General features: G+C 42.9%; 1 protein-coding gene across 2 annotated transcripts in view; it reads left to right on the top strand.

The window, feature by feature from the left end:
* arid1ab (AT rich interactive domain 1Ab (SWI-like)) overlaps nt 1-22,178 on the top strand; it is a 52,061-nt gene that overhangs the window by 9,214 nt on the left and 20,669 nt on the right. For both annotated transcript variants that reach the window (XM_038725458.1, XM_038725459.1), the window contains exons 2-4: nt 12,261-12,482; nt 15,750-16,460; nt 17,285-17,401. In XM_038725458.1, the coding sequence (XP_038581386.1) occupies nt 12,261-12,482; nt 15,750-16,460; nt 17,285-17,401 (1,050 nt within the window). The remainder of the gene's footprint in view (nt 1-12,260; nt 12,483-15,749; nt 16,461-17,284; nt 17,402-22,178) is intronic.

Below are 22,178 nucleotides of genomic sequence, written 5' to 3'. Positions count from 1 at the left end.
ATGACGTATGGTGTGTGTTTTTATGGAATAAAGTGGTTAACCTTTTAAATTGGTGCAGTTGATGATGCTAGAAGGTAGAGAATGATGCTTTCTCCCAGCTCTCACACAGCACTCACCTTTGCTCTCTGCAGGGGAAAAAAAGCGCCCGGCTCATATATGAAGCAGCACAACGGAACATAAGCCTATGTGCCTATTTTGGATTGTGCCCGCCAGTCATAGCGTTACTTTCTGTGTGCACCGTTTCAGCCTTTTTGAGGCTAATAAAGCTGTGCAGTGCACTAAGGGCAAGCTAGACCTGGTAAATACCTGATGCAGACTGAACTTATCTTGAGCTTGAATGGTGGATCAATACCCAAATCTTGAATCCAGTGCAAGCCTCGTGTTCTAGATCTTCATACCATTAGAATAGGAAAGCAGTAACTGACTAGCCAATTCACTCTTTGCTAAGCTACGCCCCGAATAAGCAGCTGGCCAATCACAGCGCAGTATAGGTCCGAAACTTTCATGGCTGCGCTCCATTGACTCGTATGCAAAAGCTTTTTTTTGCTGTATTTTTCCAAGATGTGGTCAAACGCTGTTCCTGGGGCATTTGTAATAATTATAGTCTCTACCCAGAAAGGCTGAAATGTTAGTTAGCGCTAGCTAACTTACTACTGAATGTAGCGTTATAAAGCCCTGCCGTTCTGCTTTTTAATGATTGTAATCGTGAATATAGACCTGCCCAGCTGTGCAGGAACAGTATTGATCATTAATATCATTGTCTTCTGTCTCAATAGTCAAGTAATACGGTGGTTCACTTTTACTCTGTGATTGGTAGGCTTTCCTGTCTTTTTTATTTTTTTCACGTCAGTTTGACAGCCTGAATACAACCTTCATATGTACAATGCAACTGCAAAACTGTCTGCTTCTTTCTGGGATCGCTTTTTCCAGAAATTAGACAATATTTCTCCAGGGAACGCAGTAATAAACAGTGGCAGCGCCGTGCTAAAAGTCAGACAGATAAGTCAACAGTAACTAAGGGGGGCGTGGCTTAGCAAAGGTTCAATTAGGCGACTAGTTGATTGATAGAAAATAAATCTGTAACATTGTTGATAATTGTTAAAAGTTTTGTGTAGCTTTGCTGAAATGTGCAACAATTCACAGTTTTTATGTCATTGCAAAGTGAATCACAGCTGAAACGATTTGACTAATTGAGTGACAGAAAAGTAATTGGCTTAATTATTTTGATTATTGCTCAATTGATGACATTTTTTTCAACAACAATGCCCAAATTCCTTGGCTCCAGCTTCTTAAATGTGAAAATTTTCAGGTCGTCTTAGCAGTCAATGATATAAACTAAATATATCATTGTTTTGGATTATGTTCTTTGAAAAAAATATTTTATGATACTGTGTAGACCAATCTATGAATTGAGAAAATAACTGAGTAAGCTTTAATGCAAAAATTCATTCCATATTTCTTTTTTGTAGCTGATTCTGTGATATTAATTGAATTTTTTAGGTTTTTGACTGTTAGTGAGACAAGACATTTTGGGACGTTGGGATGGACATTTTTCATTCATTTTTGTAGAATTTGTAGAACTTTATAGAATAAACCTAATCAGGTTTAGAGTATAATTCACAATAAATGTAATGATTAGTTGTAGCCCTATCAATTACTTAACACTGTGCTCTCCAACACAAAGCTATAAGAGATGTAATTCTGACAAATGCTTATAGGCAGACTGAAATGTACAGTCCAAAATGCTCTTTAAAAAAAAACGTTTTTATTTTTAAAATAATTAATGTACACTTTTCACAGAAATAGGCCAGTGTTTACACAAGTTTAAAAGCCACCTCTTTCTGTACAGCACTGTACCAGGCGGCCAGTTAGAATCCTGTTTGATACGGAGCCATTGTTTTGTTTTGATTCGATCGGGCTCATGGTTTAAAAAAAAAAAAAAAAAAAAAAATAGCAGCTAGTGGTCAGCAGGGATGAAGATACACTGACAAAAGCAACAGCAAAAAGGCCATTTAGTGTGATTGTCTCTGACTTGTGTGGCAGGTGACTGTGGATTATGCACCAGAGACACATCTGAACGCACGCTGTTGTGATATTTGAAAGTGTGGTGGTGTGGATGTAGAAAAAATGTGTTAACCGTTGTTGGCACCTTCCCCTCTCGACCTGAAGATTTGCATGGCCGTGCCCGAGTGCATCTGTTTTGTCAACGAGAGAGTGCAAATGAATAATCCCAACGGTCTCCCCAGTCCACTTCAGTCTGCCCTGAAACATGTTGGAAACGGTCCTCCACTGCGACCTAAAAACTATTTCCCTCCGTGCTGTGGTTGGTAGTAAACGTGGACAGCTCTGCTACAATGCACAAACTCAATTTTCCATTTAAATTACGCGTCTGTTGTTAAGATTATGACCAGGCATGTTTTCCTCTGGCTGTGTGTGTGTGTGTGTGTGTGCACGCACGCAGAGCAGTGTGTCTGACGTCAGTGTCAGAGTTGTGACTCTAACCATGAGGCAGGCAGTGACCCAGCCAGGTCCTTAAGTAGCTTCGTCTCATTCAGTAGCCAGGGTATTTTTGGCATAGTAGTGAGTGACACACTTATCGTAATGGGTCGTCCAGGGTGCCAATGGTCGGCCTTCCTTCTCGGCAGCGCGAGCCCAGCCTCGGCGACATGATGTAACTGATCACTGTCTTGCCTCCGATGCTGACTGAGGAGTCGCTGCCCGCTAACACATCAAGTGGCTTATCTGTGAGCAGGAGTGGAGAGCAGAGGCCGCTGTGATAAAGCAATCATGCCATTCTTGCACTGAACTCGCGTTGTGGCCTCAAATAAGCCAAAAAAACATTAGTTCAGAAATCTAAACAAGTTTTTACACAGACCCCTTTTTTTTATTTAATAAAAATCCAAAGCACCCACATGTTAAGAGTTTTCTAAATGCAAAGACAGGAACAAGAACTTTGGCTTGCCTAAAATTGGTTCATCAAGTTAATGAGTATTAACTTCACCACACATTCGATACCAGCTTTCAGTTCGTGACATTTTTCAGCACTCTGTGCCATTGACACACTTCAGTCGCTCCCAAACCTAGTCATTACCTTGGCTACACTAAAAAAGAGAGAATCTTTTTATCTTCAACGAAAGGTCTTCCACCCTTTAAAAATGTGATTATTGTTTGCTAGATTTTGAGCCGTTTCTGTTTCTGTTGTGTCTGCCAGGTGCGGGATACATCACTGGGAGTAGTACCATTATTTCCACGTTAAACAATTTGCCATCTACCATTTCTCACCACAACGTGCACCATACCCGCTGGCCCCGCTGGCCCCGCTGGCTCCCTTGTGAGCGCTCTCAGTCCAAACGCCCCTCGCCTCGTCTCACTCCCGGCAATCAGCCACCGTCACCTGGAAATATAAGTTTGGCCTGACAGGTTGACAGCCGGCAGTCAGGGCAAATGTTCACTCTCTTGTACCTCCAACCTCAACATCACACTGACAGGCCAGGCAGCAGCAAGCAGCCCTGCTATGTTTTTTTATTTTTTTTTTATCAGACAATAACTGGACGGTCTCTGATCTACCTAACTGGAGATTCTTTTCACAGAGCTCACTGGGCCTGTCAGGATAGAGATGGAAACCAGTTAACACCTAGCAGAGATGTTGCTATCCATCAGTAAACATTGAGTAGTACATTTTTTATCTATCAAACCTAAATTGGAACAGACCTGGGAATCTCTCTAATGTATGTGACCATTTCAGCTGTGGTGTTTTCCACCTGTAAATCATGCCGGTTCAGAGTCGTGTTTGTTGTTGTTGATTCTGTTGTTCTTATCAACCTCAAATAACCCTGGGAAGGCTTTGTTTTTCCCTCATCTCTCAGAGATGTGAAAGCAGATTTTGTCGTTGAGTGTACGCGTTCCCTTCTTCCACTCGTCCCCAAACATCTTATGAGTTCCTTGGAACAGCTGGGTGAACATCTGGGTGAGTAATGTGCTGTTGCCTCTGCTCGGCGTGGATGATAACACCAGCAGGCGTATGCTGCCGCCCCCTCTACCCAGCCCAGGACCTCCTTGCTTTTATCCAGAGTCATGCTGCAGTCAGCTCCAAGTTGGAGCTTCTCAGGTTGATGCAGTGGGAAGGCAGGCCAATTGCTAAATTGAGATGGCCTTTCTGATGTTTTGAAGCTTGCGTTCCAGCGATGGCCGGGCATATTACATTTTCAGGTCTGTCATATTTTTGTAAATGCGATATCTGAGGAAGGAATTTCTTCAAATTTGGCACAAACTTCCACATGGTTTGGTTGTCAAAGGTCACTGTGACCTCACTGTGGCCATAACTTAAGAACTGATCATATTTCACAGTTGGTGGGACAATGAATGACCTCAAATTAGGGTTTTAGCCATGACTTGAGAATGAATTTGGTGATTCCAGATTTCACAAACATATTGACAAGTAGTCTAGATTGTTTAAAAGCTTTCTGGCTACAGTTAGAGTACCTCGCTGCTGTTGCTGCTGGGAAACAGCTGTGGGTATTATTTATGAAAAAGGGAGATACTCACACAGTGTGTAACCCCTTATGATATGAATTGTGGATTTTTAATGAAGGTGCACAGTTTCAAATAATAATATGAAATAATATGAATGTTCCATTTTAAATGTATAGAGCTCTAGTGTACCTCTATGCAAGAACTTTGAAATCTATCTGATATAAGAGAATGTATAACCCCCAAAACCTGAAAATATTAGTATTAGAGCAGTCGATCAACAGAAAATTGATTTTGATAATTGAATAATCATTTGTCAATTTTCAAGCAAACATTTCAAACGTTTGATGGGTCCAGCTCCTCAGCTGTGGGAATTTAATAAGCCTTGTGTTAAAGTGTCGTGAACTGAATATTTTAGTTTTGTGCTGTTGGTTGGTCCAAACATAATTTGTGTGTCGCTTTTGACTCTTTAAAGAGGTGGTATTATGCCTTTTGGCTTTTCCCCTCTCCTTTATTGATATATCTTTTTGTGCATGTAATAGGTTTGCAAAGTGAAAAAGCCCAAAGGGAGTTCCCATCTCCCACAGAAAACTCTGCACATGGCCTCAAGCTCACAGATTGTTTGTAGTCCAGCCTTTTCTTCCGCTTTCTGGTGAAGTCACAAGAAAAGATGCATCACAATACTTGCCTGGCGGCTAGTCCGACACGCCCTCAAAAACACCGGTGGAAAAACAATGAGCTGCAGCACACAGTGACAAGACGTCCGCCTGCTGCCTTTCCTCTCCTCTGAGACAGAGCTCAGTTAGAACTTTATGGATGAAAGATACTTTTGTTACAGATTAATAACTCACCACTCTGAAACTCTTGCTCCAGTCCATGTTGCTAAGCTGGTCGGCAACATGTACAGCTGAACTGAAGCCGTGTTTCCCAGCTTCTCAGAGCCTGCCCTACTCTGCTTCTGATTGGCTAGTAGTCCTTAACTAAGAACTGCGCATGTGCAACTCCCAACAAAGATCATGTAGAGGCAAGATGTATCACTCCATTGTTAAAAGGAAGCCTTCAACACACAGGGTGAAAAGAGGAGCTGCAGCAAGTTAGAAAAAAAAATATGCTGTTTTTTGAAACCATGTAAACCTGTTCTGGTACAACCCCTAAATAAAATGATGAACCTGAAAATGAGCATAATACCACCTCTCTAAGAAATTGTGATTGGCATTTTTTTGTGTATATATATTTCATATTTCTGACATTTATTGTAAGAACAATTGATTGATTAATCACGACAATACTTGGAAAGATTTCAAGTCTCACCAGACACTGAGGTTTACTACCCGTACTCAGCATGACTCCTCAGTGTCAGTGTAGAAAGTGGATGGGGATCACAGTCGCTTTTCCTGGAGCGAAGTACTTAACCCATCACTTCTGCAGTGGAAGTGTTCAGTGCGTAAACTGTGAAAGACTGGTCATATTGGGCAGCTCCCACTGTGAATGTGGATATCCGTATTAACGTGAAAGAAGCTCCTTAAAGCAAGCAAGTGCACAGATACACTTCAAAGAGCTCACCCCTGAAGTTGACACTGGTTGTAAAGGGTAGGATATTCTGTCCTCCCTTGATGTGATGTGTGCGACTCCACCACCGTATGGCGGTCTTAGCCGGCGTGTGTTAGCGCTGGTGTGTTGCGTGTTGAAGGGCTTTAACACAGAACAATGGTGTGTGTGCCGAGGCCATGTGGCTGTGTGGCGGATTAAATTAGCAGCAGTTGTTTATTGTCTGCCCCCACCCCCTCTGGTCCATCTGCTCTGCTTGGCCCCGTGGACTCCATCTCTGCTCTCAGGCACTGCTCCAGACCCCCCCCCCCCCCCCCCCTTACAAATCCCTATCCCAATGTCACACACACACACAGTTTTGAATAGTTGCAATATCCACCAGCAGCCCAGTCATGACACAATATACTCAGTGCAACCTCTTCTGCCAAGAGTGCTCTGGCTTTCCTCTATGCAGATTAGCCACGTGCTAATTGTGGTTATTTATTTATTTTTTTTATGGAAGAGAGAGGGAAAAAAAGGGAGGGGAAGAGTTTCCTCCAGAAATTGATTAGATGACTGAGCAGAAAAAAAGAGACAGTGCAGTGGTGTTAGCTGAGTTGCCATCCAGTGGGCATGTTTGAGACTTTGTTGCTGTATGGGTGAAGTTCGTTCTAAGTCTGTGTGGTATATCATTAAAAAATGACATTTTTATTCACTATTTGCTTAATTGTTCCTGTGAGGCCAAAATAATAAGGCAAATATTTACACACAGTACGGTATTGGTTATCTTTGTTTTGTAACCTGAATGAACTATCAGAATGTCCCATTGACCTTTTGGAGTTCAGCTGAAACAGTTTCAGAAACAGATGAGTGGGTTTCTGCAAAGCTAGCACCTACCCTTTGATCCACGTGTCAGGGAATCTCCCTACATGTCATAACAGACTTGTTTTATTTTTAGAAACAGTAGGTGCAGCAAAGGATGAAATGAAATTACCTGTTTGCTTTTGAAAAAATAAAAATAAAACTGCCAAATAAAAGATGTAGCTATTTTCTGATATTTGTTAGCTTGTTTTTTTTTTTTTAGCTAACCAGGTGAAGCTGTAGAAACAAAAGCCCTGGGATTATTAGTTTGAGCAAGAGTACATTTTATTGCTTCTTTTTTTATTTCCGTTTCTTTTTTCAGAGGTTACATAGCAAAGCTTTTAATGTTGGATGAAAATTCAGCTACTTGTTACCTTGTTTTTTTGTGTTTTAGCATGTTAAACTGATCAGTTGCTCCTCTAGGAAAGATTGCGATTTCAAGGCAGTGCAATCACCAGTGCCTAAAACATCAGTGAAACAGTAAACTGCTTGTATTATTTATCAGAAAACTTTCTCCAAAATTTGTCATTGTCATGTCATCAAATTTTGCTAGTTATTAGCAGTTAACATAATGTACCATGGTGGGCCTACTTGGTGTAATACATTGTGTCCTTTGAACTGTGACTATACGTTCACATGTTTTGATGCTGATTGATAGAACATTGTTGGATATTCAGAAAGAGTGACATGATGAGTCATAAGAAAAATTTTTGACTACTATCGTTTAAGATTTTACTTTTAATTAACATGAACTTGAAAAGTGAAAATCCAAAGCTAAATTTGACCAGCATGTGGCGGTTGGAAAGGTCATCTTGTTAGACCTTGATGCTAGTCATTTGTGTTTCAAAGCGGAAAGCTGTACTGGTACATGCCTTATCGTCTTTCCGCTGTCTATCACTCACCACCTCCATCCCCTGACATTTTCCTCTGATACATCAGAAACAAATCACGTTCTGTGACCCTGAACAATGAACAACCATACTGATTTCCAAGCCAACAAATAAGTCTGACCATTTTATTGATCATTTTACTGATGTGGGGAAACTTACTGAATCTTTAATGATTAATGTTAAACATTTACTTGCATGTTATTTAACCTTAAATTGTGTTTTCCATTTAAATAGACCAAAAAGGTGCAATGCCTTCTTTTGGCAAATTTCTTCTCATACATCCATCTCAATATTTAAAGTAATAGTAATTTTAATCATAGTTTTGTTAGTTATGATTAAACTCAACTCGACTCTCAAACGTGGGAAGTAAATTCAGATGCTTGTGGTCTCAACAGCAGCAGCGCTCCAGCCTTGGTGTTGTCCTTCTGAAGGGCCACTCATTCTGCAACTAAGAGAAAGAGGAAGAGAGCCTTCAATGGCAGCCCCTGACCTCTATACACAAGATACAGTAGAGTTTTTTTTTGTTTGTTTGTTTGTTTTTTGTGTGTGGTTAAAGCGCACATGCACACCCACAAAGGCCTCAGCCAAAGCTCTCTGGGATCTTGGAGGAGGTATAATGGGGTGTCAGATGTGAACAACTTAAGCAATGCGAGAAAAATGCTGGTAAACAGATCAATGAAGGCCTGAGCAGTAGACTGGCCACAGCTATCTCCCTGCGTGCAGTGCACAGATGTGTTAACATGATCGAATGAGGTCGAGCAGTAGAAAAACAAAACCTCTTGAGCAGGTTCAACATCCTGGACTCATACTGGGACCACATACTTCTAAAGCAATCCTTAAAGGTTACGAACATCATTACATAGAATTGGGCGTGGTTTAGGATCCCTGTTAACTGGGTACAGCTCCCTCCGTCGCTCGCTATAGTACATTAAAGAATAGCTGAAGAAAGAGAGACCAGAGATGTTATATAGTCTTGTAAGTTTTCCATTTTGTTTCTCTGAACTCAAACATTTCAAGCCTCAGCAATGTGACTTATTGGAATGAACACTTTTGTTCCTGGAAATAGCCTGGTCCCAAATAGCTTGCAGCCATCTGATTGTCTCATGGTTGAACGCTGTTGTCGAGTGTGAAGTTGTTCGGATGAGCGGTTCATGAAAAAGCTGCTAAGCAGCAATACCGGAGGCTGAGCAAACTGCCCTTTGCGATCAAGCAAGTGTGTGAACGGGCACTGCACTAGTTTTAATAATTATAGGATGTATTCTAGTTATGTTGTGGGGATTTAAGTTTCATTGATGAAGTTTGCATTGACCATGCCTTTTTAAAGGATAATTCCTCTTTAATTCAACGATTTACCAATGGCTTAGGTGAGTACCTTTTTCTTTCTTATACTGATGGGATTGGTATGATGGCCAATACTATGAAAACAGTGCTGACTTTTCTAAAAACCCACAGTGATGTGCTCTATTTATCCAACCAACACCCCAAAACCTGAAAATATTCCATTTACAATTGGATTGAGCAAAGAAAACCTGCACATCCTCACAATTGAGAATGGAAATGTTTGTTTGAAAAATGAATTGATTTATCTAAATCGTTGTCGATTTGACTTTCTGTCTGTTGGCTAATTGTTGCTGCTCCATATGAAAATGTGACCCAAGTTTTCATAAACTGGAATTATCCTTTACGGATCTGTAAACAAACTTAATGATTTTCAATTCTAGTGTCTAAATTGAATTATTACAATTAGCTTCGATGTTCTTGCAAGAAAATTGCAAAAGCTACAAAATACTATAGACTATCTGAGTATTTAGTAAATATTTGTAGAAAGGATTGCCAGCTGCTTTCTTTAAAATATTAAAATAATGTACATGTTGGTGTAATGCTTGTGAGCACGTTGTACACTTATCTCTGCTATCTGATCACCTCCTGGTCAAATGACCACTATCTCCTTCTTCAGTGGTTGTTAAATGAGACATGAGAGAGAGAGAGAGAGAGAGAGAGAGAGAGAGAGACCAGTGGTTTGTTTTGGGAACGTCGGCACTGATTCTCCACGTGGCTCGGGGAGCTGGAAACCCTGATTGTAGTCGAGCTGTACTTTCCAATTCTCTCCCTGCAGAGCTGTCAGGCTTCTTAATGGAAAAGTGGGTACACAAGCTGGTGTAGAAATATTCCCACCGCCGGCAAAATATCGACTAAAATTGGGGAGGAAAAAGCTTGATTGTTTTATGGCCCCGGTCATTGCTGGGAGATTTTGTCTAAATGAGAAATAGATTTTACCTTTAGTGTTGCTGCTCTGTAGTTTGTTAGCATACTAGTCATTTTTCATGTGGATTGGAGGACGTTAGCGGGGTGATTCAGGCCTCGGTGGCACACTTTACGGATGACACAGGAGGCTGTGTGTAACTGCTTAAGCAGCTCATTAGGAAAGAGCAGGAGCATATTTCTATCCCATGAAAGAAGTCGCTCCAGCTTTGTTTGTGGGAAGCTTTTGTTTCTTGTTGCTTGCCATAATTGGACAAATACACCTGTCTGAAACGTCAGCTTCATCAGCTCCCCCATCTTTAGGCGTGCAGACTCATCATGCCATGAAGTCAGGTGGGGGGAGGGAGGGATGGTACACTTCCTTTGCAGACTGAGGTTAAAAGTGCATTAGAGGTCAGAGGAGAGTGCCTACCAAGGCCTGTTACCTCTTCCCCCCACGGTGCGGTCGGTAATGACTCTGAGGAGCGTAGTAACACCCCTCCCACCACCCCTTCCGCCACACACAACATAACAGGCATACTCTCCTGAATCTGGAGGAGCTCAGGAGTGTGTGGCCTGGGGGAGGCTAGAAGGAAAACCTGGAGCGGAATATGTTATCTTGGATAATGTTGGTTGACTGTCCTGACAGCCTGTTGAGCCCCCCCCCCAACACCTACAGTCTTCCCCAACACACACACAAACATATATATTTTCACACACACACACCAGTCTCCTGCTGAGCCACCCCCCACCCGACCTCCACTCTCTCATTGCAGCACTGTCATTCATAGAGTGCCAAAGCCTGCTGCTTTATTAAAGCCCAGGAAGAGCAAGGCCTGGCCCAGGTTCAAACAGCAGTGCAGCTGGGACCTGTTACATTTTCGGCAGACTGCCCTCTCCGTCTCGCTGGCTATAAATAGCCCCGGTGGTTGTCTCCCTTAACCAAGGAAAAGAGGTTTTTGGGGGAGGAAGAACACACACACACACACACACACACACATTAATAACCGTGGGAAGCAATGAAAGCTTTGTGTCTGCTGCCCGAGGTCAGCGGGCCAGGAGGTGTTGCGACTTCAAAGCCCCCATTGTGGCTCTTACTTTCAGACGCCGCTGCGGTGGGTTTGCTGGGAACACACAGGGGCTGCCAGCGGTGTTGATGGCATCAGATTGCGCCAACCAGGCAGATACCCGCAGAGCCCTGGTGTGAATGTAGTTTTCTATTTATTTTTTTATTTTTTAGATTCCCAGGGCCAGTTCATTATAGTTATTTATTTTTTGTTAAACTGGTGGAGTGTTGTGTTTGGGGGGGATTCCACCAGGCTCATCTCTTATGTACACACACACAGCATCAGACGTTTTATGACCTTGGCTCCAGCTGCTGACATGCGAGGCTACCTCATTACAAACCCCCCCCCCCCTTCTCTTCCTCCTTTGCTCTCCGTTTCCCTCACCGTCTCTCCAGCCAGAAAGGCCGTCTGGCCCAGTAACATTGCCTGCCCGGACCATGTGGATGTCCCAGAGTCCAAGCCGGCCGAGGTCAGCCCCCACCACTACGCCGGCCTCCATCCTGACGTGGCTCCAGCTGAGGGGTGGGCCCAAATCCAGCTACCGCAGACACTTCCACTTCCTTAAGCTTATTTTCATAGAAACCCTCCCCAACATCTCCGCCGTAACAGTATCCACTCACTGGCACAATGATCTCCTGGGCAGGGAAACGCTCCTGGCGGATATAGTGGGCTCACTCATTCATTCATGGCCAATTTTTTCCCTTTCTAGTAGGGAAGTAAATCCACTACTGCTTTTCACTCCCCCTTATGCTTTTTGTTCTATATTTACTTGATTATACTGTGACTGGTTTATGGGATGATGCTTGCACGACACATTGCAGCGGTCGAGTTATTGTTTGTGTTATTGCTGAGTAAAGCTGTTTCAAGAAAACCCACTAAAAAGGCTCCAATATAACTCGTAATATTTGAACTGGACTACATTTTCTCATCTTTTCCTGTCCTGTCGCTGGATCCTGAGCAATGTTCAGTGTCACTTGCATCATTACAGAGCTTGTTCTAGCTTGTTAGGTTGTGTGACTGTACAGTCAAACATGGGCAGTAGACGCACCATGACCATCAACCCCAAAAGCATGACTGAATGACAGACAATTATCTTTAAAGTGAAACCTTTTTCCATACAGTTTTGATGCCAGAATTGCCCGTTTATCCATCCACTGTTTCAGCTCATTTAAAACATTACACATTCTCTCGATGTGTCCTCCAGCCTCCAAGCCCAATGGACCAGGTAGGGAAGATGCGTGGCCAGCCATATGGAGGACCCAGCCCTTACTCCCAGCAGCAAGGGCCTCCCGCCACAGGGCCTGGACCTCAGCAGGGAGGCTCTTACCCAGGGCAGGGCTATGGCCCTCCAGGCCCTCAGAGGTATCCTATGGCTGTGCAGAGCCGAACACCTGGCGCTATGGGCAGTATGCAGTATGGACAACAGGTCAGTAAAATGATCCTCTATCGTTTATTTCGCTGTGTCGCAATTTCCACACTTTGAGGGGACGACACTTTGCACCACGGTGAAGTTAGTTTTACGTTGAATATTCGAAACTTCACCGCGGTCCGTTCTTCCACACTTGCCGTTGTTGCAGGGACGAAATTTGCATTAGGAATAAACAAACGTGGAGGAGAGTGAAGTTCACTCGTAACTGGATAATACTGAATAGGAGGAATCAGACCATGCAAGCTAAAACGAGGAGTTCATACCACCGCTTTGTTCTCTCATGTTTACTTTGCAGCAGCAAATAGCCTCAGCTTGCTAACCTACAACCTAGCTAATGTTAGTTAACTGTTGTTGTGCGCTCTATATCACGCTATTTGTCCTGGTGTTAGATTTCTCCTTACTTACACCACCTTTATGACGCAGAGAAAAATCATGAGTTCATAATATTTCATTTAATTTACAAAAAAGTGTTCTATATTGGGATATGAAATGACCAATATTGGGAGATACATTTTTTTGTCGTGTCGCACAACCCTACTACCACGTTGTTGCATGAGAAGTTCTTGTAGGTTTACTTCTGGGACATTTCTTAAAAACATTGGCTGCCAATATAACAGGAGCACCGTCTGTTAATTTCCTTATATTCAGTAGAATCAAGATTTAAGACAATGCATTTATAATGAGCAAGTACAAAGTGCATCATATGCCCAGGGTTTTGTCTGGGACCTGAGACATGTTGCCCATGGTTAGAAGATTGTGTCATGTTCAACTAGTCAATGTCAAACCCATCTGAACAATCCTCAACATGAGTGGAGAAATCACTGTCTCTTGTAATGTGCATTGAACTGATTAGAGACTACTGTTAAGGTTGGGAGGGCAGCATATTAAAAAACAGTGATCTGTATGTGTCCTGTCCACTTCAATGAGGAATATTGTCCAACATTGAGAGGGTGGCACTCCTTTTTAAAAAGAAGTTACAAAGCACCAGTAAATGATGGGCAGGGGCTTGCATCACCAGACATAAGCCACATCTCTGTTGAATTAAAGACCCCCTGCCTTAGGAGTGCACGTTTAACATGGCCAATTTGAGTATCTGTGGTACGGACCACAAGTTAATAAATTTGTTTTTTTTTACTTTCTTGCTAGTTGAGGCAGAAGAGAGTTTATTTGGTCTGTGACTTACTGTTACACGGCAGACAAAGTGACGTTATGGGGGGCAGACGCATCTGACGTCACACGTGGGGAAGTCTGCAGGAGTTCAAAACCAGTTATTTGTTGGTAGTGAGTAGTCATGATGCAGGTATGTTAGGGTATTATCAGCCCTGACAAAGGGGTGGGGTCAATACTTTAAAGAGGTGAAACTGAGGCACGTTATCCTTTTTAGCCTAGAGGTGGAGCTGATGGATGTAGCTGTACTTCAAGCAATAGTTGACATTTTGGGAAATACACTTATTCCTTTCTTGCCAAGAGTCAGATGAGAATAATGATACTACAGAAGCTGGAGCTAGGAGACAGTTACCTTTAGCGTAGCATTAAGACTGGAAACAGAGGGTACAGCTAACCTGGCTCTCTCCAAAGGTAGTGTTCCTGGCCAAGAAATAATTCCGCATATAACCTTCTATAAAACCCCACATTGTCGTTTTTACACAAGATATATTTTGTGACCTTTAGACCGTGCCAGGCTAACTTCTTCCTAGTTTTTGTGCTTAGCAAAGCTAACCAGCTGCTTTATGTAGTTTCAGATAGATATGAAAGAGAAGTATTGACCTTCCCATCTACATCTTGGCAAGAAAGCAAATAAATGTATTTCCAAATTGTCTAACTATTCATTAAGGTGTCTGTAGCAGAGAGACAGGAGAAGCACCACAGACACAGTGTTTATTGAAGTCCAGTAGCAAAAGGTCTGACAGATCCTGTAACGTGCTTCCAAATTAATGCAGGTAACTGACAGTTATCTTTCATGTTGCAAGTCAGAAAATGGTGCACGCCTTTCTATTTATGCTTTCGGGAATGATACCAAAGATTCTCACCCCTACCGGTCATAGATGATCTGACCAACAGAAGTTATCGGCGAGCACAACAAAACCAAAGTTCAGCCCCAAAATCTCCTAGAGGAACAGACCCAAAGAGAGGAATCCATCCACTTTCTGCTTTATTTTCATACTCAAATCAAAAGTTGGTGAAAATTCAAGTTTTGTGTATGGGGCACAGCGGGGAGCACTTTCTGACAGCGCTGTCCAATTGAAAACAGCAAACCTCCAGTTTGCCGTAGCTACTTACTCATAGCTAGGAAAAAGGCCCTTCGTGAACTCTCTCAGCCAGGCAGTGCGTCTTAACAGAGAAATGCATGCAGGGAATCCCGTAGAGTGAAGCCTTTTCTTCCACGTCTGCTGTCTGTGGTCTTCTGCCCATTGTGCGGTGTGATTATCTCATACAGGCCTGCCTGGTGCCTGACCATGGACTCGATAAGTGCCCTGCAGAGAAGAAAACGACTTCCCTCCCTTTGTCAAAGACGTCCAATACAGTCACTTCATGTTGTTTTAAATGTGTGGCAATTCTTTACTATCTCTTATTTTCTTTGAATTCTGGAGTAGCTGAAAACCCTCCCTAAACAACACGTGGCTTTCTTCTCTTCTTTTTTATTACTGTGTTCCCTCACAAGGTCAGGGTTGTCTCCTTCCTTGCTCCTTGAGGGTAATGAAACGAAAACGCTGTATTAAAAGGCTTTCCGTGCATGGGATCGGGTGGAATATGAAAAGCCTCATTTTGAGGTTCAAGGAGATGAAGTCAAAACTCAATTTTTATTTTCACGGCTGTAATTTAAAGCGATACACTGCTAAATTCCTACACTCAGATGTTTTTCCTTATGCGCTTTGACTGATCAGTTTATAGCGCGGAACACACTCCTCTCTCTTATAGTGAGAGAACAGTTGTCTTTCACTTTTAATCTGTGAGTAAGATGAAGAGATGCTCTGATTGCTCCGCTGAGAACGAATTGTAAAAAAATCAGAGGTGACTGTGGATATTTGGTTATTTTTATATATTTTTACAGCTTTAGAAAGGATCCTGTCAGCGCACAGACTGTATTCAGGTAGTGATTGATAATCCACAGAGGGACTCAGGATAGTAAACCTGCAGTAAAATCTTGGTTCAACTGAAGAAAGGTGTTTATGTTCAGAGGCAATTCAACTGTGCTGGGTGTTCTTCCCCTTTTAAAGGTGAATTATTGTTGATCCCGACCAATTTTTCTGTTTTCATGTCTAGATGTCTGCCTATGGGCAACAGGGGCCGGGTGGCTACGGCCAGCAGAGCCAGGGCTACTATGGTCAGCACGGCCCCGCCCCTCACCCTGGCCAACAGCAGCCTCCATATCCTGGCCAACCCCAGGGCAGTTCTGGGACTCCCTACCCCCAGCAGGGTCACCCTTCACAGCCTCCTGGCCAACACGGGCAGCCAGGACCCCCCTACCAACAAACCCAAGGTCCCCACGGCCCCTCTCCAGGTCAGCCTCCCTATAGCCAGCCCCCACAGTCTCAGCCTGGACAGCCATCCTACGTCCCTCCCCAGCAGCAACAGCAGCCTCAACAGCCGCAGGGACCAGGCCCCCAAAGTCAGCAGGGCCCTCAGGGCCAGCCTGGGTATCCACAACCCTCCGGACCTGGGCAGCCACCACAGCAGCAAACCCCGCCGCAGCAACCGCCGCAGCAGCAAGGACCCCCACAACAACAGCAGCAGCAACAACCAGGAGGTCCACCTCCTCAAGCCCAGCAACCTCCAAGTCATGGTCAGCAGGGTCAACCATCCCCTTACTCCCAGACACCCCCACTGCAACAGCAGCAACAGCAGCAACAGCAGCAGCAGCAGCAGCAGCAGCAACAGCAGCAGCAGCAGCAGCAGCAACAACAACAGCAACAGCAACAGCAACAACAACAACAACAACAGTCACCATATCAGAGGTTCCCACCTCCTCCACAGGTAGTAACGCCACACTTAACTCTGTTAGCACACTTTAGCTAAATGTGATGTGCCGTGTCGGACCCATCTGTGTTTCCATTACTGTTGCAGCAGGAGTTTCCCGAGCTGACGCAGGCTCTTTACGTTTGCTGTGCTATATCAGTGCTGTACAGATGCGGTCCATGCCTCCCTTACATTGTTAATGCCCTCCAAAACTCTCTTTAGCTGCTTCACAGTAAACACCTTCCAGTCCTTCCTTGTTTCATGTCCCTTCAGTCATATTTACCTTTGTCGTGTAATAGATAGTTAAAATGAAAAGCGTGTACTTAGTTTTCATAACGTAACTGTTACTCTAAACGGCTTAAACTGTGAAGCAGCTAAAGCAGGTTTTGAATAAACCTTTGACGTAAGCCGTCAAGGGTTAACTTGTTGCTTTAATAATCTATAATTATTTAAAGAGGCTCCTGTTTCTGAAATCAATAGTAAGAACAATAGGATTTTGGAACACACATCACAGAAACTCCTACATTACATGGGAGATGAAATGAAGATGAAGCCTCAAGTGAGCCACTCAGGCAAAGAGTTGTAAAGTAAGCGATGACTTTTCCTATCCTGTGGCGACATAGTCATGCCATACAGTACGTATTCACCACACAGTTGCTCATGGCAGGGCACGCTACATTTATCCAGCTCAGTGGGGGTGACTTATTTGTATTCATGTGTCAGTGGATGCATTACTGTGTATTACGTAGATCCAATAAGCAGTAACGAGATGCTTGATTTGGGAATTTGTTTTTACATGTGTGAAATCCATTGCATTATCTCCTTCTTGTCCCCATAATCAGGAACTGTCCCAGGATTCCTTTAGCTCCCAGTCCAGTGCTCCGCCTTCCAATCAGCCCATGGCTTCCAACAAGAGCAGTCAAGAAGACAGCATGCAGGGCCGGCCATCCAGTCTGCCGGTGAGCCCTCCGTCTCATCTTTTAATTTCTGACATTTACTAGTTGAAGCTGGGTTTCATTCACTGGCCTCCATGGGCACCAAGCACCTCCATAGTTTGCCCGTTTAATGTATATTTTATAACCCTTAGACACGAAAGGCCCCTATGAAAGCAGACACATTTACAGCTAGAAATTTCAGTTTTTAATCTTATGACCAGAGTCAGTCCAGTAGTATATAGTAATGTGGCACTGCAAGTAGCTTTAGAGCCATTTATTTGTCAAAATGATGATGCATGTGATAATATTACTGCTAACCTTTTTCTCAAGGAGTACATGTGCTCTTAAATGTTTTTGTTTAGAGCAAAACATGTTCAAGTAACACATACCTTTTTAAGGGCATATGCGAGTGAAATACTCACACTGTAGAGCCCTGTCTTTGACTGGAACTGATTTTGGACCAGATCTCATTCGGGTGTTTTCCTGATCTGCACCTAACTGGTGTGTGAAAGTCAAAATTCAACTACTGTGAAGGACCACTAAAGACGTAGTTAATAGTAATTGGGAATCTTTGGGAAACTCACAGTTTGATTAGATTCTCAAAACCAATTCCCAATTAAATAAATATACAGGTGTGCACTATTTTTAGGATTTTACTCCACTGAAATGTTAAATGAAGCATAACTGGCAGTGAAGCTAAATGGTCTCGATGACTAACAGAAAAAGTGGGTCAAAGTACTCCGTTTTTTAAATTTTTATTTAAAACACTTGAACGCGTTATTTACTGTCCAACATCACTGGCTAAACAATTAATTTCCCTCACCCCAAACAGTTAACATCGGCTGCTGTTAACTCTTTTATCCGTCCCCCTATTAAACACAGCTGGATTTAAAGCTCAGGAAAAAAGAAGAAATTTACCAGTTAATTTTCCAAAACTGTTGCCCTGTGACCAGCATCACCTGGCACCTGGTTCTATAATGCAGCAAACATCAGCCTACAGCAGTAAGAGATACCCCATAGATGTAGGCACGTAAACCAAAGTTTTCCAGTGTGACAGGAGCCCTCGGAGGGAGGAAGATCCAGCATCTCACAATAGTGAGATAGACATTAATGGCTGTGTAATGTGTAAGGCCACCAAAGAAAATTTACACTGCTATACAAGCTGTACACTCACTACTTTACACTGTGGCAAAGTGTCATTTCTTTAGTGTTGTCACCTGAAAAGATATAATCAAATATCTACAAAAAAGTGAGGGGTGCACTCACTTTTGTGAGATGCTGTACATAGAAATGTGTCGGATTTTTTGTTCCCACTGGGCAATCGATTGAATACCAAACACTTGAATTCAGCTGCGGCGACCTTTTCAGAGCCATGTGGTGGACATTGTCCGCTTTTTCAGAGAGAACTACTGTGGGTATTGCATGCTTTACTAGATTAGGGTCAATATTCAGTACTTTGGACTACTTATGCTGGTGGATTCCCAGATATTCCTCAGGTTTACTGCTTTCTGTTGCCATGCCTGCTGAATTACTGACATGTTAAGAGATGCTGCATAAAATTCCAACAAAACTTTCCCCAGCTGGCACATAGTGTTTGACCACTCCAAATATTAATGGCACGAATGACTGAAATTTGTGGATTATCTCATCTTTTAAATTTTAAATTTTAGGCCCCTTCACCAGTTCACCATTCTTACAGTACACAACAACAAGCTGATGCCAAGAGTGAGTAAAGGGCGTTCAAGTATTGCAGGTTTCTACTGACTGGTTAGGGGAAAAAAATTGTGGGAGAAAAAAAAAAAGACAATTTCCACCACAAAAAGGGTTGTTCAAAGTGAAGCAAATCTGGCGTCTGATATCCCTCTGGCTAAGATAAAGGTGAGAGGAACCCGCTTGCCCCCCCCCTGTTAAAGAGGTGTCTCGCTGTAACACGTTGCAGTTTCCATGGCAGTGTTTATAGGTCAGACTGCGGAGCTAACCTCATTCTGGGCCTCAGGGAAGGAGAGTGAGAAATGAGATCATTAATGAGAGAGAATGAAAGTGAGAGAGCGGAGTTGGCGGCGGCGAGGGGGGGGGGGGGGATTCGGGGAGTGCAAGCAAATAACTTCAAATAGTGTGAGTGATAGGTTGGAGTGGGAGATGCTGGGAGGGAGGGATGAGAGGCAGCGCTGTCTATGCCGGTAGGGGATGCCCTCAGGATGTGTTTCCCTCCTCTTTTATTTATTTCTCTTATTTATTTATACATCTCTCTGTGGGCTCAGCCATTGGCCAAGCAGGCCAGACTAGGGCTATTTTTATTTATTTCCCTCTGACTTCTCGGGGATTCCCTATCAGTGCTTTGTGATTGGCTGTGATAGCCATTAATCTGGTTGAACTGATGAACTGATTCGCTCCCTTCTTCTTTTCCTCTTCTTGCCTCTGCACCCCTGTGGAGAGCACATGACACTGTGTGCAGATTAGACCATGAGAGTCTAACCCTGACAGCCTGTGTCAAAACGGCTGAATTGACTTTTACAGGTGTTTTTTTTTTTGTTTGTTTTTTAGATAACCACACATTTTTCAACAATGGAATTTTGGAAAGGTTGTGTCTTTCTGGAACTGCCTGTGATGGCTGGTCTTTCTCCCTGTTCAGAAGAGCTATAGACACTTTTACATCAGACATGTCATAGTCAAGTTAATTTCTAGCATAACCCGCCCTTATGTGCCCGTAGTGAATCTGGAGGGCTTGGTTATAGATAACTTCACAACATAGACAGCAGCTTCACCAAGCTGTCCAAAATATAGACTGGGAGAGGAAAGAAACGGGTGTAGTGCCTAAATTTGTTTGGTGTGTCTTAGAGTCAGTGTGGACTGTTATTTGTTAAGATGACAGCAGGTCTGAGCCGTCATGGATTCCAAAAACTCTTGAAATGCTTTAAAAGATGTGTCCCCTTACTCTTGTTTACTTATTTTTGAGCATAAATCGATCCAAAGCTCTTGTATGGATTTTTTTTTTTTTTTGCTGGACAACAAAACACTATGGCATTTGTGAGGTTAGAAAAGGGGATTTTTTATTGAAAAAAATGTTATGCAATTCAAAGTAGAGTATAAAAAAAACACATTGCTACTAGTACTGAAACTCTGATATCATATATGCAGTGGGATTGAAGCATTTCATATGATTAGCAGTTTTTTAGCTCACTACAAAGCTCTTTGTTTCATGAGCAAACAAGTGCAACACAAAAAAACCTATTGTCTGTCCTCCTGTTAGGTATCATATTTTCCATATTACTTTATTTTTCTTTAATTGGCAGATTGATAAATACAACAGATGCAGGTTATTCCTGTGATTGATTCCGAATAAGAGATCAGTACTCATACGTATTTGTGCACCTTTACTTATAAAGGAAGTGTTGCATAGTTTAATCTTAAATGAACTGACTTGCATCATGTTAAGCAAATAGTGTGTTTTCCAAATTAAAATACACCTGACAGAATGTTGGGTAAAGATAACAGATCGGCAGGTTTCATTTGCTGGGGGAAAAATGTGTTTATTTTGTAAGAACCTGCGGTGATTTGTTTTAATCTGCCTCAGAACGTGTTTGAATCCATCGGTGGCTGAGGAGTAAGATCCTTTTAGCTACTTTAGTAGCTTTCGCAGAGAGTCAGGCAGACATCACCTCATCCAGAGCACAGATGGGTCTGTTTGAGCCAGGTGCTAAAAACCCAGCGTCTGTTAGGCCGCCGTTGAGGTGGGAATAAAGGAGTACAGGAGGCTCAGCGCCTGCTGGAAGGCGCAGGTAGGAAAGCAACAGTCAGCCTGTGAAAAGAGCTGTGGGTAAGAGGAGGAGGAGGGAGGGGAAAAACATGCAGCCAGAGTGGAACTAGCTTAGCAGGTCGAGCTGGTTCCTGGCTCCACACACATGCACAGTTTAACTGTTGAGTATTTACCACACTGTCAGTTCCCCGTAACTGTTGTCTTCATGGAAATGGCTTTACACTTTCACAGTGTAGTCAGGTAGCTGATAAAAAACTAAAGCAACTTATAGAGAGTACAGTACAATAAGCAGTGCAACTATTAGTCTGTCTGGTCTTAATGCTCCTGTGACGTAATAACAGTAATGTTATTTCTAGGAAAGCAAAAAGATAAGAGGAGGGAGAGAAAGAGGTACTTTTTTGTAATTTTCTGTATAAAACATGACCTATTATTGACTTAGTCTTTAATGAATAACCATAGTTGCTGATTAAAGGGGCAACTCCACCAGGTTTCCACATGAATCAGTTTACTCTTCATGCTGTGTACTGCACAGCTTGTGAAAGCAGTTCTGGAGGGAGTTTCAAAATGTTGAAAAGCTAAATCTGATGTCATAGTGTTGTCATCAGGATAATCTCAGTATGGGCTTGAGACATGAAATGTTGAGTGCAAAGTCTGTGTTAAAAAATGGGAGGTGTGGAGTTTAGTTTAAGATGTGTGCTTTTAGGACGGAGGGAAGGTCTAATGAAATTTGCTATATAGTTAGATTATGGGAAATGTCGGATCCCGTGTAGGTGGAGCTTGACTCATGGGTCATGTTTTGAAGAAATATTCTTCAAGGGAACTGGCCTCTTTATTTATGAAAGTGAATTATGTCTCTTGTGAAAGCTCCTTGCAGGAGCTAATACAAAAGCTCACCTCCTCCATCGTGTCTACAGCTGAAGTAAAGCAGGCCAGAGTCTTTGCTGTCACTGTCCGGCTTTCATACTCCCTGGAAGTGACACTTCCTCTCTATGTCAGCCCATGGGAATGGGAACAACTACCAGGACCACCACCTACATCCCTCCC

This window comes from Micropterus salmoides, unplaced genomic scaffold (assembly GCF_014851395.1).
Source record: "Micropterus salmoides isolate LMB-PRFRI ecotype aquatic unplaced genomic scaffold, ASM1485139v1 Ms_hic_scaffold_17, whole genome shotgun sequence".
Taxonomy (NCBI): Eukaryota; Metazoa; Chordata; class Actinopteri; order Centrarchiformes; family Centrarchidae; genus Micropterus; species Micropterus salmoides.
This window is presented reverse-complemented; position numbering and strand designations above follow the sequence as displayed.